The 17,641-nt window shown below is 32.5% G+C and overlaps 1 protein-coding gene across 1 annotated transcript in view; it reads left to right on the plus strand.

Annotated features, from left to right (window-relative positions):
- The window catches only part of SEMA3C (semaphorin 3C), a 193,662-nt gene that overhangs the window by 152,598 nt on the left and 23,423 nt on the right, over positions 1–17,641 (plus strand). The window contains exons 13-14 of the mRNA XM_059934052.1: positions 12,319–12,407; positions 15,409–15,450. Of these exons, the coding sequence (XP_059790035.1) occupies positions 12,319–12,407; positions 15,409–15,450 (131 nt within the window). The remainder of the gene's footprint in view (positions 1–12,318; positions 12,408–15,408; positions 15,451–17,641) is intronic.

A 17,641-nucleotide genomic window follows, 5' to 3' on the forward strand; every position in this document is an offset into this window, starting at 1 on the left:
TTTTTCATGAGGACAGAAACCTTAGTTGAATAAATAAGTCAACTTTTTAAAATGGCACATTTTGCTGTATTCTGATTTTTTGGTAAGCCCCAACTAAGTCAAAGCTTATAATTTAGTCACTCCTTATAAAATTGCCAGTTTACTAAGATTGTTGGCCTTAAAAGTTTGCCCCAGAAGTCTACTTCTCGATTAGCTTATCTAGATATGTAACTCCAAAACTTTCTACAGCAGTAATGGATACAAGCGTGTGTGTGCTTACCTGTAAAATCCTAGGTCCTACATATGGCAGTGTGAAATGGGAAATTAAAATTTCCAGAGATATTCTCATAATGATCAATTCTAATTTTGTTTGGGATTTCTCCAAAACCTTGTTAAAAACAGAATAACTTGTTAGAATAGTTGTAATAAGTTATTCTTGGATAAATTCTAGGCTAAGGGTTAGGGAACATGCTTTAACTTCAAAAGACATATGTTTAAATTCTGCTCTGTATCATCTACCAGTTATATGACCTGGAGCAAATTATATAACATCTCTAAGCCTGGTTTTCTTAATTATACCTACTTTATGGATGTATTTTAAAGATTAAATGAGATGATGTGTATAAAACCTTGAATGTACTGCCTAGAAATTAGTAAGCATTCAACAGGTACATATACACATATATCTATACAGTAGATATATATTCATTGACATCAATCATACATATGTATGAATATAAATATGCATATATATAAGTATATTTGTGCATACATAAATACTTTTGAATTTCTATTGCAAATCCTGATACTATTCTAATCACCAAAAATAAGCAGTGAAAAAAATACACAAGTGTCTCTCTTTTTATAAAGTTCATATTCTTGTGGGAGGAAACAGGCAATTAATAATATGTGCATAATTATTTTACAGCATTACTTAAATTTGAGTACACTGTATCAGGAAAAGCAGAAAGGAAACAAAACCTTTAATGACAGACCATAGATGAATTTGCCTGTAATAAATGAGAGGCATTTGTTTTGTTTGGAAATTATAGATAAAAGTAAAGCGCTGGTATATAAGAACAGTAAGTAATTTATGTAACAGGTAAAGAGTGACAATAAGGAATGACAATTCAGAACACTAAGAGAAAAATTATACTCTCTGTAGTGTTTACAAAGAAGGTTCACGTAGACTTTTGCCTTTGATCTTGAACAGCCTTGTCGGGTACGTAAAGCAAATACTATATCCACATTTTATAGAGAAATAAAAAGGCTTACAGGAGGCAGATTTGCTCAAGTTTACACCATTTTCAAGTATAAAACCAGAATGGATAAGAATAGAGGACACTATTGTAGGTTTGGGGAAATAGGTGTATTTTTTTTCAGTAGTGGTGTGGGAACTGCCATTCACTGGGCTGTTAATAAGCAACGCTTATCTACTCCTGAGAGCTAACTGCAAAGAGAGAACCATCATAGAGCGCAGTTACATGTGTACTCAGCGTTCAGCATATGGTGAAACAGTACTAATTGGTTGTATTCCTTCTAATGTAACTGATGTTAGGCAGACTCAATAGCAGTGTCCTGAATTATACAATAGCTTTAGTTTACTTCTGAATACTTACATTCTACTTTATCTTTTTAGTAATAACCAGAACATTATTTCGATCTATAGCTTTACTTAATTATATCTCTTAAGTTATTATTTTTTTATTGCTTGAGCTAAATATTTTTTAATCAAGAAAATGGATGAACAAAAAAAGAAAAAGAAAAAAAAAGCAATCCTAGTTTGTATTCCCTAATTTGAAACCAAATGTATTTCAGCATTAAGGAGTATGTGAATAGGACAAGGTAATGTGTACATATATATTAGATAAAATGGCTTATAGAACCTTGCATCACAGTGAAATGCACAGTACTATTTCTACAGTGAAACATAGAAATCTTCAAACCAAGTGTAATAAATAAAGACCATAAATAGCCTTAAGTAAGTGCAGGTCAAATTTTGTGACCAAAAGAGTTCAAGTCAGGGCAGATTTTAACCACCAAAGCACTTAAAGAAAAAAAAAAACAAAAACTTTTGAAATTTAGAGTTGCAGAAAAAAGATTATAAACCCATATTAAAAATTTAGTGTAACCCGCTACTTATACAGAGGGATTATACTATATATACTAATTATTTTTTTACTCTGTAAGATATCACAAATAGCTCTGCTTGGCATATTTGGGAGAGAAGAGAGGGATATTTTATTTTACTGTCACGTAAGATTCTCATAAATATTATTACTTACATTTTGTTACAGATTTATTGGTTCACAAAACTGAGAAACACAATTGTAGAATGGTTTTACATGTTGTTTGACCAGGACCCCAGCTTCTTTCTTTGGAGTTTTTGGCTCTGTCCTCCTTAGCAGGGAGCAGAGATCAGCTTTGTTCTTAGGTTAACTTTTCTCATGTTTGCAAATGGCTGCAGAAGTTCCAAAACATATCTACAGACCAATCAGCCCTAATGGAAAGAGGTCATATCTGATTCTCTTTATTCTTCCTATAAACCTGTTTCTATTTTGTATTATTTCCATTGACTAAAAGACATCCTTTAGCATTTCTTCAAATGAAGGGGGTCTGCAGGCAACAAAATTTCCCAGCTTTTATTTATCTAAAAAATGATTGATTTCATCTTACTATTTAAAGAATATTTTCAATGGGTATTAAATTTTGGGTTAACTCTTTTTTTCTTTCAGTATTTAAAAAAAGGTCACTCCGTTATCTTCTGCCTCCATTGTTTGTAATAAAAAGTCAGCAATAATTATATTCCTTGCTCTCATGACATAATGTCTCTTTTTCCTCTGGCTGCTTTCAAAGTTTTCTTTCTATAAGTTTTGTTTTCAGCGATTTAAATATAATGTGCCTAGGCATGGCTCTTTTTATATCTATTTAGCTAGGCTCTCACAGAATTCCTAGATCTACAACATATTATTTTTCACTAAATTTGGGAAATTTTCGGCCATTATTTCTTCATATAGTTTTTTCTTCCCCAGTCTCTCCTTACTCTCCTTTCAGAACTCTAATTACACATATATTAGACCATTCAGTAATGTCAGGCATGCCCAAAAGACTCTGTTTATCTTCTTCAATTTTTTTCTCTATGTTCTCACAACTGGATAATTTCTATTGATCTGGCTTCAAGTTCACTGACTTTCTTCTTTCAACCCCAATCTGCTATTGTCTGTAAAAGTGATATTTTATCTTAGTTATTATAGTTTAGTTCTAAAATATCCATTTGACTTTTTATAGTTTTTATTTCTTTGCTGAATTTTTCTTGTCTGTTCATTCATTAAGACCATAACTTCTTTTCATTTCTGATTCCCTTTTAATTTTTTGAACATAGTTATAATAGCTATAATAGCTGCTTTAAAGTTGCTGCTTGCTAAGTTCAACATCTTGGATAATTTTAACTTCTTTTTCTTCCCGAAGACTAACCACTCATGGATTCATTCCTCTTCTCTCCCTCTCTCTCTCTCTCTCTCCACATACAATAATTTTTGTTGCTGTTGATACTGGACATTGTAGATAATACCTTGCCTTTAGGTTCAAGCAGTCAATTAATAGTTGATCACCTTGAATTTGTTTAGACTTGCTTTACTCTCTGTTAAAATTCTTGTGCTCAAGCACTCTAATTTAGCAGGACTCAAACTCCAAACTCTCTCCCTTGTATCTCTTGTCAGATCTTGGTTACAAGTTGTGTTAGGGCAGACCTAAAGTAGTTCTTAACTCTAGAATGTGGCACTTACTCTTATAGGGTCAGCCTTCTTGTGTCAGCTGGATGCCAGGATTTTTAACAAGGTATTAATGCAATCTGTCTACTCTAATAGAGCCAGAACTCCAATTTAAACCAGGATTGCTCTTCTCCAGAGCTGCTGCACTCATAATTTGTCTGTTCCCTACTCCCAATAGGAGTTGCAATCTGTTAAGCCTTGGGAGTGTCATCCTGCAAATGTATAGCCCAGGAATCAGCCATAGACCCACAGGGGATTTTCACATGGCCTTCTAGAACCCCTTTTCTGGACACCTCCCTTTCTCTGATACCATGTGCCACAGAATTAATTTGCTTCTGCTGCCCTAAATTCTCATACCTGCCTTCTCATCTCAGTGGGACTACTCTGCACTACTTGGACACCTGCTCTCTGCACCTCTGTTGAGAAATTGTTCCCAGGCAGAAAGTGGGGTAATCATGAAGACCACCTTGTGAAGTTTTTCTTCTTTTAGTCTTGTACTGTCTGTTATCCATCACCTAGAAAGAATTGTCTCATATAACTCATCCAGTTTTACAGTTGTTTCTTGCAAAAAGGATATTCTAGTATCAGTTACTGCATCATGACCAACTGCCATATTGCCCTCCAGAAAGATTTTTCAGAATGCATTTCTACCAAAAGTATATGAAAATACCTATTTCTTTATATCCATACCAGCTCTAGGTTTAACAGTATTTTAATGTTTGGAGATTAAGTGGGTATTTTTGTAATTTCATATATATACACTTTTTAGATATATATACTTTTTTCATACATGTACACTTTTACATACAAATCATATACACTATGATTTTCAAAATACCTGAAACTTTTTATTATCATTTTGCTTGGGGACTCTCCCAGAGTATTTTAGTACATTCCAAATAAGTCATTAATTTTATATATTCATAGAAAATATGTTATTTTAGCTGAACTTAGGCAGAAAAAAATAAAAAATCAATAGATATTTTAAAATGAATTTAGTAGCTTCTTCTTTGACAAATACAGACAACTACCAAGAAATGAAATAGCTTAGAAAGAAGTACATGTTCATCTTTTGTGATTTTCAAATGTTTGAGCAGATATATAGTTATTTTGTAAAGCTTATTTAAAATTAGCACTTTTAAAAATTATAAATCTGTGATCTGACATGGGAATCAACATCAAAATTTTTTGGAAACCCCCTAATTTTTTGAGTGAGGTGGATTGAACACCACACTTTGAGAAACTATTTGTATAATAGAACATGGTATCTAAAAGAGCATGGGTGGTAGGTGCTTCGGAGTCAAATGAAATTAATGGTATCAGCAAATAAACTTGAAAGTCACTGAATACTGTATTTTCCTCACAATGTGGAAAAGTATTTTAACAGTTCTGAAAGGTTCTGCAGTAAAGAGCAAAGAAACCTATTTAACTTAGGTTAATCTAGTACTATCCAAATTTATATAACCCTACAAACTTTTTAACATTATCACACTCAGGGAGAGGCTGAATAGATAGCATTTGTTGATACTGTCTTTCCAAGGACCTCCCTTCAAATAGAGATACTTGAGATGCCTTTGATGACCAACTAGGGCTCTAACTGCCCAAGGGCTGAAGCTGCAGGTGTCAACATCACAGCATTTAGATAACCTACTGAGTGTGAAAAGCTCCGCTAAGTGTGAGAAATTGTGCTAAATGACCTAGTTTAGAAATATATATACATATATATATATACACACACATATATATATATATATATATATATATATATATATATATATATAGTAAAGGGGATCATACATGAATAGAATTGCCACCTCTTAAAGGTGTATTCAGTAAACTACTAATAAAGATTTTATAAACTTATGATTCAGTTTTATTCTCAAATTTTAAAAAATATTATTAAAAGAATGTAGCAGCAGTTTGATAAACTAACAGGATAAAGAAATCTATTATGAATACATATTTTAACTAACATGAACTAAAGCAGCCAATTGGTAAGGTCTAATTATAGAAACTAACAATGTAAGGTATCTAGTCATTTCATTCTTCCCTATATTATCTATAAAGCTTTCATTTGCCAAACAGAGCTTTTGCAGTTCTTTTTTGGCTTTAAAATATATTTCTTAATTTTAATAAACAAATTGGTGCAGAAAACTATAATTAAAAAAGTATTGTTATTTAACAAATATAGTGATTTTATCTTAGATAATACTAATTTTAATTAATAAACACTAGAACTGATTTTCCTGCAATAATTAACCTCTGAAGTCATGCATAGGACTGCTTAGGTTGACATTTAGAGACACTATAGTGAAGATTGAGAAAAAGGAGGAAACAGTTAAGTATATGACTTTGGAATTTGTATGTTTGTCTTTACTAAATTGAATGACGTCCCTCCTTAGCTGGTACAAATTGTTAGCTTTAATTACCAACACCTAGAATAAGATTGGCTACGTAATTTGCAGGGCCTTCTACAAAATGAAAATTCATGGCTTCTTGTTTAAAATTATTAAGAATTTCAAGGAGGTGACAACAGAGCATTAAACTAAATATGAACCCTTCTGACCACAGAAATATGTGTGACTGAACAAGTCTAACATCCATGAAGCCAACCCTGACTGGAATATTTTTACAGAATAACAACCAGGGGTAAGGGACTGACTAAATCTGATTAAGGAGGCAATGTTCTCCCAAATCCCCGGGCAGCCAGAAGCCCAGGGGCAAGCAGACAGCTTGGCAGAGCAGTCTCTAGGGAAACCTCCAAGGACTAGTTTAGGGGAGACTCAGTACACAGATACACATACACTGTTCAAATAACCTGAACGTAATGAGTTATGTTTGATCACTTGTTTATACTGTGCTATAAATGCAAGCTGTTCTCTCATCTGGAGACAGTGGTAAGGTTTAAGGATAGTATTGCTATGATCTGTTGTACTAGAAAGAAAAAGAACACCTAGATGTTATAAAATATATAATACAGGAAAGAAGTTTGTCTGGGTAATTTTCTTTAAAGATTCAATGAAGTAGAAGAAAATTAAGAGCACTAATATGGGTTGGTGAGTCTACTATGCTATCATTGTATATAAATTTACATTATGCAAATCACTTGTAAGATGTGTCTTGCTTGATTCATGTCACAATGCTTTAATGTATTCAAGGCATGCCTATTATGTATATCTCATAGATAAGAAAATTGGGGTTCAGAAAAAATAATGACTCCAATAATGTCAAAAGTTTAGTAAGTGGTCGAGCTACAAATAAAAAATAATTTGCACTTATTGAGGGTATACTATGTACTAGACATCATACTAAGCAATTTCCAAGTATTATTCATTTAGATTTATTAGTCAGAACTCTTTCAACTGAAAGTGACCATAAGCTTTACTTAAACTAGTTAAAGAATAATAATTTTTTTTGTGTGTTCAACTGGGAAATGCAGGAGGCAGCCTCAGATATAGCTGAATTTGTGCTAATGGGATGTTTTCAGAATTTATCTTACCAACTTTCAGCTCTGCCTTCCACTTTGTTTATTCTCAAATGGAGTCCGTGCATGTGATAGCAGGTATGGCCTCAGCACCTCCAAATTTACAAGTCTTTAACAGTCCTGATCTCAGAAAGAAAGAGGCTCCCACCTATCTAATTCCCAAGGAAGGCTAGGCCCTGACTTGTTTCTATGCCCACTCCTGCATGAATCATAGGGGCAAAGAGATGTTCTAATTGCACAGGCCTAAGTCATGGCATCTCCCTGGGGCTGAAAGAGAGATACTCCACTCCTTAACCATGTAGACTGAGAATGAGAGAGGTGTTGTTTCCAAAAGATGTCTCAGGGTGTTATTACCAAGAAAGGGGAAGTGATTCTAGGTAGACCTTAGTAACAGATATCCATTACAAAAGTTAAGATGATTATTTACATTTACACACAAGCAAACTGTAACTATATTGTAGGCAAGGTGCTTTTCCCAAGGAAACATAAGCTATATCCCAATTCTGCAGAACAAAAGCAAAAAGAATTTATGCTGCATATATTCAAGAAATGCCATTCTCACTACCGCCAGAAGGAAGACATTCGATAACTATATTATCCTCTTCAAGCTAAAGGGTTCAGAGATGGCTTTATGTAGACATAAGTAATTGGGAATTTTATGGACATTCCGGAATGCATATTTTTCAATGACTAACATTTAGTGGGGACACACTATTCAAAAAACCATAAAAAAAAACATAAAACTGTAAATTCTAGACTGTGAGCTCTTGAGTGCCATGCCCATTTATCTTTGCATTCATACTGGTGATAGTGCCTGACATACTGAAGATACTCAGTAATTTCTTGTTGAACCAATGAGTAAAAATGGGTGGAAGACAACCCAAGTCCTTTTATTTACTTAATAGTGAATGATTCAGCCCAAGGATACCTCAAAAGTGTTTTCTATACATGGAACTGAGGTTTTGTGAGTATGTTTTGAAAAGAAACCGAAGGTGTCTACCGTGACTGCATTTTGAGAGAAATTTTCCCATTAACATGGGCCAACTTAAGGAGCAGCCATGGGTGATATCATATATATTGGCTCCTTCCTGGTGCCATAACTGATTGAAATGACACATTGGCACTTGACAACTGATCTATCCACCAAGCAACAGTTTACAGTGTGCCTTCATCAAGACTAAATTGCACCAAATTAAATCTGCCTCTTGAGAATCTGAACTGGAGATTGTGGGAGTCTGGCAGTTTGTAAGAGGAGCAGAAATATAAAGACATCTAGAGTGGAGCCTTGTAAATGTGTACACTACAGTTGGGATCTCTGTTTATGAGGTTCCAAGTGCTAGAGATCCTGACCAATCACCTAAGTTGTTGATCAACTAGAACTCCTGCTTTTAAATAGTCCCATCTCAGTGAGGTCTACATTGTGGTAAAACAACTGCACAGTCATGTATAATTCTGAGCACCACATTTTAAGTAGGATAATCCCAAACTGCAAGGTGTTCAGAGAAAGGCAGGTAAAAGTATCTGATTTTGAATTTGAATAAGATATACTTGAACAGAGTGATCATGCTTAGACCAGAGAAACAGAGTATGGAGGGTATAAAGATATACTTGGAGAGATGTGAAAAAGAGATTGAGTACTATATATTCTTGGCAGCTGTAGAAGAAAGGCCAATGAATAAAATAAACAGGGAGGTAGAGCTATTTGCATTCAACTAAAGAAGAATTTTCCAGCCTTTTGCTAACTTGTGAATAACTGATCTTGGATAATAAAATTGTAGTGATAAGATATTGTAGATGAGATTTCATTGGATAATTAGAGATTCTTCAATTTAAAGAAAGTATCATTGTCCAGTTTTATAGAAACTTTCTTTTTTTTAGAAAACTCGGCTAATTGTCGGAGGTGGACTTACCAGAAACTTTAGAGTTCCTCATTTGTAATTGTTTGGGAAAGGTCCAAACAACTCTGTTTTTGTGTTTATGTATTATTTTACTTAAAGAAGACCCCCCCCCAAATTATAAAAGTTCAAGGTCTCATAAAATCCGAATTAACAACTTTTAATAGTGATGATTCTCACAAGGATCTAAAGCTATTCCATTCATACTGAATCCACAAATTTGAAAGACTTCTAATTTATGTATAAAAAGCTTTAATATGTAGAATGAGAACAAATATGTTCATTTGTGACACACTGATGAAAATTGAACCAGTGTAATGAAGAACTCTGCAGATATGCTACCTTATAAAGTACCAAGTCTAAATGTGGAAAAGTAAAGGAATTAAAATGCATATTTACGTTCTTGAAATAATATGTTTTTATCATAGATCCAGGCACATAGTAGGCATCCAATAAATATTTGTTTCACTGTGGGGATCTTGCATTTCTATGATTTTTTTTAAACTTGATTTTGAGGTAGAAACATTACCAATATTTAAATTTACTTATATTTCTGTAAGAATTTCAGATAAGTTGACGTTTTACTAGGTAGAAAAATATATTTTTTTAACCTTTTAATTTTTTTTTTTTACTTTTTAAAGGGAAATTACTCATCATTACCAACAAAACAAAAAATGACTAAAATAGGAAGGCAAACAATAAATAAAAGTGGTGTTTTATCTTTCATTGCAAATGAGTCAAAACCAAGTTTTGCATTGTCTCTTTATTAGCCCATTTTTATAGCTGCTTTTTGTGTAATATTTTATAAATGGCATGAATAAAATATGTTTGTTGTGGGCTTTTTCAGAAGAAATGATGATTTATGTAGAATAATGTTCTCATAGTTAGTTAAAACATTAGGTAAAAAAGTAGCCAGTTCTCTCATTTGAGAATACTTAAAATTATTTTCAAAGCTGATAGTTTTATCTTTGGGAACTCCTGAAATCAAGATTTCCTCTCGTGCAGCTTTATTTGGGACTACGGTTATACACTGCTTCTGCTCAGTCTCTACTCAAGCAGTGGTCATTGCTGTCATGTAGAATGGCAGTGATCCTTGCAAGCTTCAGCAGGGAACCGTAAAACGCTGTTGTGACTTAAAAAAAGAGTGTGATCGTTATGATAACATGACCTAAAACAAAGATAGTTTTACATCCTCATCTTTCGCCCACCCACTCACACAGACACACCACACACACACACACACACACACACACAATACCACACAAATCCTGCCCTAGCTGTTATAATGTCAAGGCTTTAATTTTAGGGTTTTTGGTATATTCTATTCCTGTAGAAGTTTACACTGTTCTTTGTGATGAATTGTTCATAGAAAATGGGGAACACCTCCAATCACATTTATCCATTTTCACTTGTGATGTGTCTCTGCACCATATCCCCCAATTTTTTTCACTTCCAATTTATACCTGCATTAATTATCTTCCAAGAAAATAGTACAGATTGGTACAGAGCTAATTCTTAGGAAGCTGAACGGTGAAACAGAGAAACTTCCAAGTTTCTTAAGTACACCTAGAGCCTGGAAATCTTTAGGATTTTTGTTTATTTTTGAGTATGGCTTAAGGAGAGAATTTTAAATTACAGAGCGTAGTTTGAAACTTCAAAGATCAGGTACTTGAACTTTGCAATCTCACAAGATTCAAGGGTTGTTCTGGCAAAATCTCTGTCATTTTTCTGTATAAAGATTTTTATTATTATTTAGTACGTCTTAATTTTTTAGTTTGTTGGTACAATTTTAAAGTAGAGTTTATTTTTTATTAAGAATTATTTTATCTTCCAGTTAGGTTCATAAAATAGAAACTATAAACAATAAATAGGATCTTATATGTTAGAGTAATGCTTGCCTGTGTGGTCGCCCAGCTTGAGATGTGAGATTTGAGATTTGTGGTATTGGTATTCATCACTAAATGATTCCTAGTTGTGAAGTCCTGTACAGCTCAGTTCAAGTTACCTCTTCTTAGTGACATTTCTCAACAGAATTAGAAGATGTTTTAGTATCTGTTGATGATAATATACCTGTCCAAATTATAAATTCACAGTTACATTCTTATACTTTAACAGAGTGATGACTTGATATTCATGAAGCAGCTCATTAATTATTTTAATAGAAAAATATTTTGGTGAGGAAATATATTTTTACTTTCTCAGATCACTCACAAATTTACTTTAACCCCACATTGCTAAATTTCAACTAGTTTCTTTTAAACCTCAAATTTAAGTGATTGGTCGAGTGGCATAATTATATGTTTAGAAAATGCTTATGTTACATATGAAACAATCTTAATTAAAAATCTTGACATAAGTAACGTTTTCTGTATATAGTACATTTATTTGGGCATCTCTGTTTTTGGCAATCTGTAATTGAGAAATACAAGTATGTTTTTTATTTGCTTAAGTTTATTCGACCCATCTAATTTTGAAATTTTCCCTATATTTTAAAAATACCCAAAGAAACATTCCCAACTGATAAAGATAATTGTGAAAATCATAGAATTATTCTATGAATAGGTGTCCACATCTGAAATAAAGCCATAGCTATGTTTCTGCTTTGAAAATTATTTTGAATTGTGAGTAAAACATTTTACCAAGTCTAAAATCTCTCACCGCTACAGATCAAATGTCAATTTCTAGTACTAGTGATTTATTATAAAATTATTATAAAAACTCATTCATAGTAATTTTTTTCTCCAATAATCAAATCATTATGTGTCAATTTTAACAAAAATATGAGAGTGTCACTTTATAATGTTGGTTAGGAGGAGTAATATTCTTAAGGGCCAAACTTAAAGTTATGTATTACTATTTCAAGAATACACACTTGGTTCAGAAACAGAACTTTTGACTTCATAAGACATTTGGACATTCCTTTCTTCTCTCATAATTATGACTGTACCAAATATGTGCAAAATATAAGATGTTCCTATTAATTCCTTTTGAATTTTACATAATCTCAATTTAAACATATGAGATTTATAATGAAATCAGAATACTGCAAATGATAATAGCTCAATGTATATAATCTCTTTTTTGATGACTAAGTAATTACATAAACAATATTCTAAATTCTAAGCCAGTAGTAGCCTTATGTCTAAATATCTTTGTTTCCTACATCTCATTGTTTCTTTCTCTGATTTAGATCGAGGTACTGTGCAGAAGGTGGTTGTTCTTCCTTCTAACAGCTCTGCCAGCGGTGAGCTCATTCTGGAGGAGTTGAAAGTCTTTAAGGTTTGAACATCTATTCTATAAGCCTCAGCACACGCATGATAAATGCAATTCTTTAATCTTACAACCACTTGGGGAGGGAAAAAAATTTGATAAAAGATCAAATAAATGAATGTTATAAATTTTTGAGGGTAGGAAACACCAGATAAAATGAGAAATAAAGAAAAAGTATTTTTCTGAAGTAATTTTTTATATTTTAAGTTATCTTAGCATAAAATAATTAGTTTTTTAGCTATCATCACTACTTGAAGAATTTTGGTCATCATTATTTTTAAAAAATGAGTTCTTGTGGTCAAGGTCTAGAAGATTTGCCATGAAAGGGCTTTTATCGTTTGCTTCACAAGCCACCGAGACCCAAATTCTTCCACATTATTGATTGTTAGATAAACTTTCTCATATTTTTTTAGCCAGGAACTTCAAGAAAAACTGCTCTGTTTTCTCTTATTTTATTGATTTCAACTCAAATGTCACTCTAGTTAAATAAAACAAATGTTGTCTCTTAAAACTCCATGTTCTGTCTGAAACTGAGATTGCATTGTATTACTCTCTTTGTCCTTGAATTTGGGATAAAAAGAAAAAAGAAAAAGAAAACACAACAAAAAACAGGCACATAGAGGAAAATTCAATCCTGTAAGATGTAGCCTACTGAGGGCAGAGTGCCAATTCTTTATGTGTCTGTGAGCCTGGAGAGCAGGTACATTATGTCCTGCAAACCCTTCTCTCCTTAAAATATAGGTTATTGCAGTTTAAGTGGTCCCTCTTACCTGATTTGGAAAGATGGGTAAAGCACAGCCAGAGAATTTCAAAGAAACTTTGGTATGGAATCAATCCTACTGCAAACTTCTATTTCCAACTAAACCAATTAAGAAACAATGGCCAAGGACACCAAAAAACCAGAGTCAGCCTATACTGGAGTAAAAATAGCACTTCAAAGCCCCTGGGAGCAGACTATTGCTAGTCCAGTAAGTTGCCTTGCTTTGTTGAGTGGACTCAGAATGTATTAACTTAATATATATTCCCCCAGTCACTAAAAATATTGGATTTATAAGCACATAAGTGATCAAGATACAATGATATTAGATTTTACTAATACATTTTAAATATGAAGAACTATTTTAAAAATCAAATCAAATAGAGAAACTGAGGAATTCTAGCAATTTCCCAATATGTTATTAAAGTTACAATTTTTAATGCTAGACTAACTTTGGCATAAGGTTCCTTGTGGTTAGTGCATTAAAATTGTGCTCATAAAATATTAACTATGTGCATTCAAGTGCCTTTTCTATGCCTTGCTTTGTAAAGAAATTGTTTCATTGGATTAACCAAAACTGCATTTTACATATAATATATATATATAATATATTTCTTCTCATTCAATTCAATAGGGACAACTTGGATGGCCAAAATAATATAAAGTACATTATTCAGTAGTTTTCTTGAAAATAGCAAAAAGGCCGTTTTGCAGGACTTCATTTTTAATTCTGAAATATCTTTTTTGATAATAAGGAAACATTAATTGAGTTTGACACAAACATTAATTAAGTGAGTTTGATAATAAGGAAACATTAATTAAGTGAGTTTTACATATGTTCTGTGGAAAGGTCTTAGAAATGTGGTTATTCTGATCATGTGCTAACTACTTATGGTCTGTTATATGAGTTATGCTGGTGTTAAATCATAAAGAATAAACTCTCAGTGGAAAAACAGAGTCAGTCAAAATGCATATTGGGGGACATCAACCCAAGAGAGACTAAAGAAGTTTGAGCTTCCTTTCGGATGCGTGTGCCAGTGATTGATATGGCTAAATTGAGAGACACAGTTACCAAATACAGTTACTCTCTTCAGCATGGTGTTTGTGCCACATTTTCTGAGGTGAGGTGAAAATAATTGGGTGTGTATGATATACTGTGATGGGGACTTGAGGAAATAATACATTTAAATTGAAATAAATTCCTTAGCTAAGTGTTACACTGATACATTGCAGGAAACTCAATGTAAAAACCAGGCACTTTGTTTTTAAAGAGCGCAGAACCATAACATATCTTTTAATCCTCTGTTCAGAATATTTTCTGAAAATATGTACAACTTCCCTAAACTTAATTTGAATTGGAGGTACAACTATTAGTAGTTGCCTAGGGGGATATAAATTGCAAAACTTGTTTTGTATGTGTGTGTATTTTGAATGAATGTCATGATCTGTTGCAACTGAGTATTTAAAGATATCACCATTTTCTCTTTAAAATGTTTGTAGGAACACACAACTCCAGAAAGTGAAAAAATTAAGGGCACAGTTGACTTTGAGAGCATGTTGCCACTAGACTTATTCAAATAAAACTTCACACATCATTATCAGGTTATCACGAGTCTAATTTTTAATCTTTAAAAGGAACTAATAATGCTCAAGAAGTAAAGTTAAGAATAGAGGAACTTTCAGAAAGGATGACTATTTCAGATAATTCTTAGGTTCTTTCACTAATTCACATTTATCAAAAGAGGACCTTACCTAACAATATTTCTTTGTATTCAACAAAGAGAATAAGTATGGCTCAGGCAAATACTTCTTGGCATAGCAACATTTGGCAGGTGAACAATAGTGTCTTATGCAAAGTGCTGTGTTGAGGAGGGGTACCATTCCACAGCCCCCCAGCCCAAGTACCCAGATCCAATCCTGAGTTATGCGCTGTGTTCAATATTCCAAGATACAGTTTTTTCAATTCTCTGCAATTTCTCAAATTTTCATTTTTTTCTAATGACTATATTGATAGATGTGTTATAATTGCCACTTTTTTTAGTTTAGGCATATATTTGTGTAACAAATCTGTCCTTATTCCAAACAGAGGAAATGTACTTTATAGACAATTATTGCTAAACTTTGAAACTCTATGTGCATATAAAGAGAAATGATGATTTCTTGAATTTTAACAGAAACAAGAAAAGTTTTTGAATGTAAAATCTGTTTTAAGGATTATTTGAGCAACTAACAATGTTTTTCTAATTTTTTTAGAATCACGCTCCTATAACAACAATGAAAATTTCATCCAAAAAGGTAAAAACAGCCCCATTTTTATTTTCTTTGTATGTAAAAATTTTGCTATTGTGGAAGAATGTATTTTATAATTTCCGAAAATTTAATTTCACTATTAGCAAAATAATTAATACTGTTAATAGTATACCACATACTTAATTTTGATATGGAATTTAGCTTTAGTGGAAGACAAAATAGGCTTAGTTTTGTACAGAAGTTCATCAGAGTAGAATATATATATATATATATATATATATATATATATATATGCAGTAAGATATTCCAACATTTGTATATCCTCTATTCTCAAATATTACAGTGTATGAAGCCAACCAAAATAAAAATAATCTTTCTGAAGGAAGAATTTAGCATAATGTTTGGGCTACTGTAGCATCACGAACCGTCTCAGGGACTTGGAATGAGTAATCAATCCTCTTTTGAGTTCCTGTTGCTGTCACATGTTTGAAATATGCAGTGCATTCTTTTATGCTTATTTCTAAGGAAGTGCTATTTTATAGGGTTTACATGTCATTTAAAAAATCTGAATGTCTCAAATCTAAGCCATATCAGGGTTCAGGATCTGGGGAATAAATGTTTTACTATGATTATCAGAAATGTTTGATCTTCTAATTTGTGCCTTCACGTGCAAATACACAATGATCATGGAGAGGAAAAGCCCAATTCTAATCTCTACATGTGCAAAACATGCACCTCTCCAGACGTCAAAGTTGCTATCTCTAAAACAAAAGTTCTAAGGGGCAGAGCAGTATAATCAAAAATGGGGTAGGCTTCAGAATGGGACTGATATGCATTTGAACCCAACGTGACCTTAAATTATAAACAAATTATTTTACTTCACTGACCTAAGTTTCTGCCTCTGCAAGGTAATGCTTTCTCACAAATGAGTTAACTTATATAAATTGCCTAAAATAAAGTGGGTCTTCGGTAACTGCTATTTGTAAGAGCCTAAGACTTATTTTTCTTGGAATATGGAATAAAGGTTTTATGTGTTGGCATAACTGATGATATAGCTTTAGTGTTCTTCACCATATTTGGTCTGTTACAGATAAAGAAGTATTCCATAGTCAGTCCTGTACTCTTTTCACTTGACTAAATTTTATGAAGAAAAATAAATAGGGTACAAGGGAGCTAAAGATCTCATCTGTAAAAATGTTTGTATGGTGCATAACAAACATTTTCCCAAGTAACAAGAAGCCATTTGTCATTTTCCCCAATGTCCTAGGGAGCTGATCCCAAGTCAGAATTGTCTTTGAAGTCAGCATGGAATCCCTTTGTTTACAGTAGTTTAATGGAAGGAGAAAGTATCAGAGCAAGATTCAAAATGGACACAAAGCCATTGGTGTGGCATAGTAGTACAGTATACAATTATAGGTTTCAGCTCATAATTCAACTGGTGAACTTGTAATACACAATGTATTCCATTAAATTGCAGTGTACAGCACAAACATACACTGGAAAAACTGAGTATTAAATTTGTTTCAACATCTTATATTGTAGATAATTTAAAATGTTTAATTAAAGCAATTAGATTCAGGGCAAGGTAATTGTTTGATTTGGGGGAGAATTCATTTACACAACTACGTATTGCATTATTTTTTCAGTGTGAAAGAACTACAAATTGCCAATGGTATTTTATATATTTTTAAATTCCACGAATTTAGTACCTTTTCTAATGCTCAAACTAAAAATTTTACTTTTCATTTTATGCTCCTTTATTCTCTAATTTATCCTTGCATTCCATATAGCAGAAAATAGATGAATAAAAAAGATAATTTCTAGAATGGAATTACCTATATCCTTTCCTCAAATAAACAAGTTTCCTTGAAATATTTTAATGAAGCTGATGCATTCACTATATTATTTATTAATGTACTCAATGAACATTTATTTCAAATATTTCTAGAGAAATGATTATTGTCAAAACATGCAGTTGTTTTCTTATAGCTTGAATGTCTCAAATGGGGATCAGTAATTTTCAGCCTATTTTCTGAAAAATTCACTGATCTGAATAAAATAATTAATTTATATTAGACGTGCTAGGCTGAGATGTGATTCAAATGATTAATTAGAATTGAAAACGTATAAATTGCTAACTTGTTCATTGGTAGTTTACTAATACTATTGCTTAATATTCATTAAGCACTTAGGTGCCAGAAACTATTCTAAGCATTTTATGTGGAGTTAGCCCTTA

The sequence above is a fragment of the Balaenoptera ricei genome, chromosome 9 (assembly GCF_028023285.1).
Source record: "Balaenoptera ricei isolate mBalRic1 chromosome 9, mBalRic1.hap2, whole genome shotgun sequence".
NCBI lineage: Eukaryota > Metazoa > Chordata > Mammalia > Artiodactyla > Balaenopteridae > Balaenoptera > Balaenoptera ricei.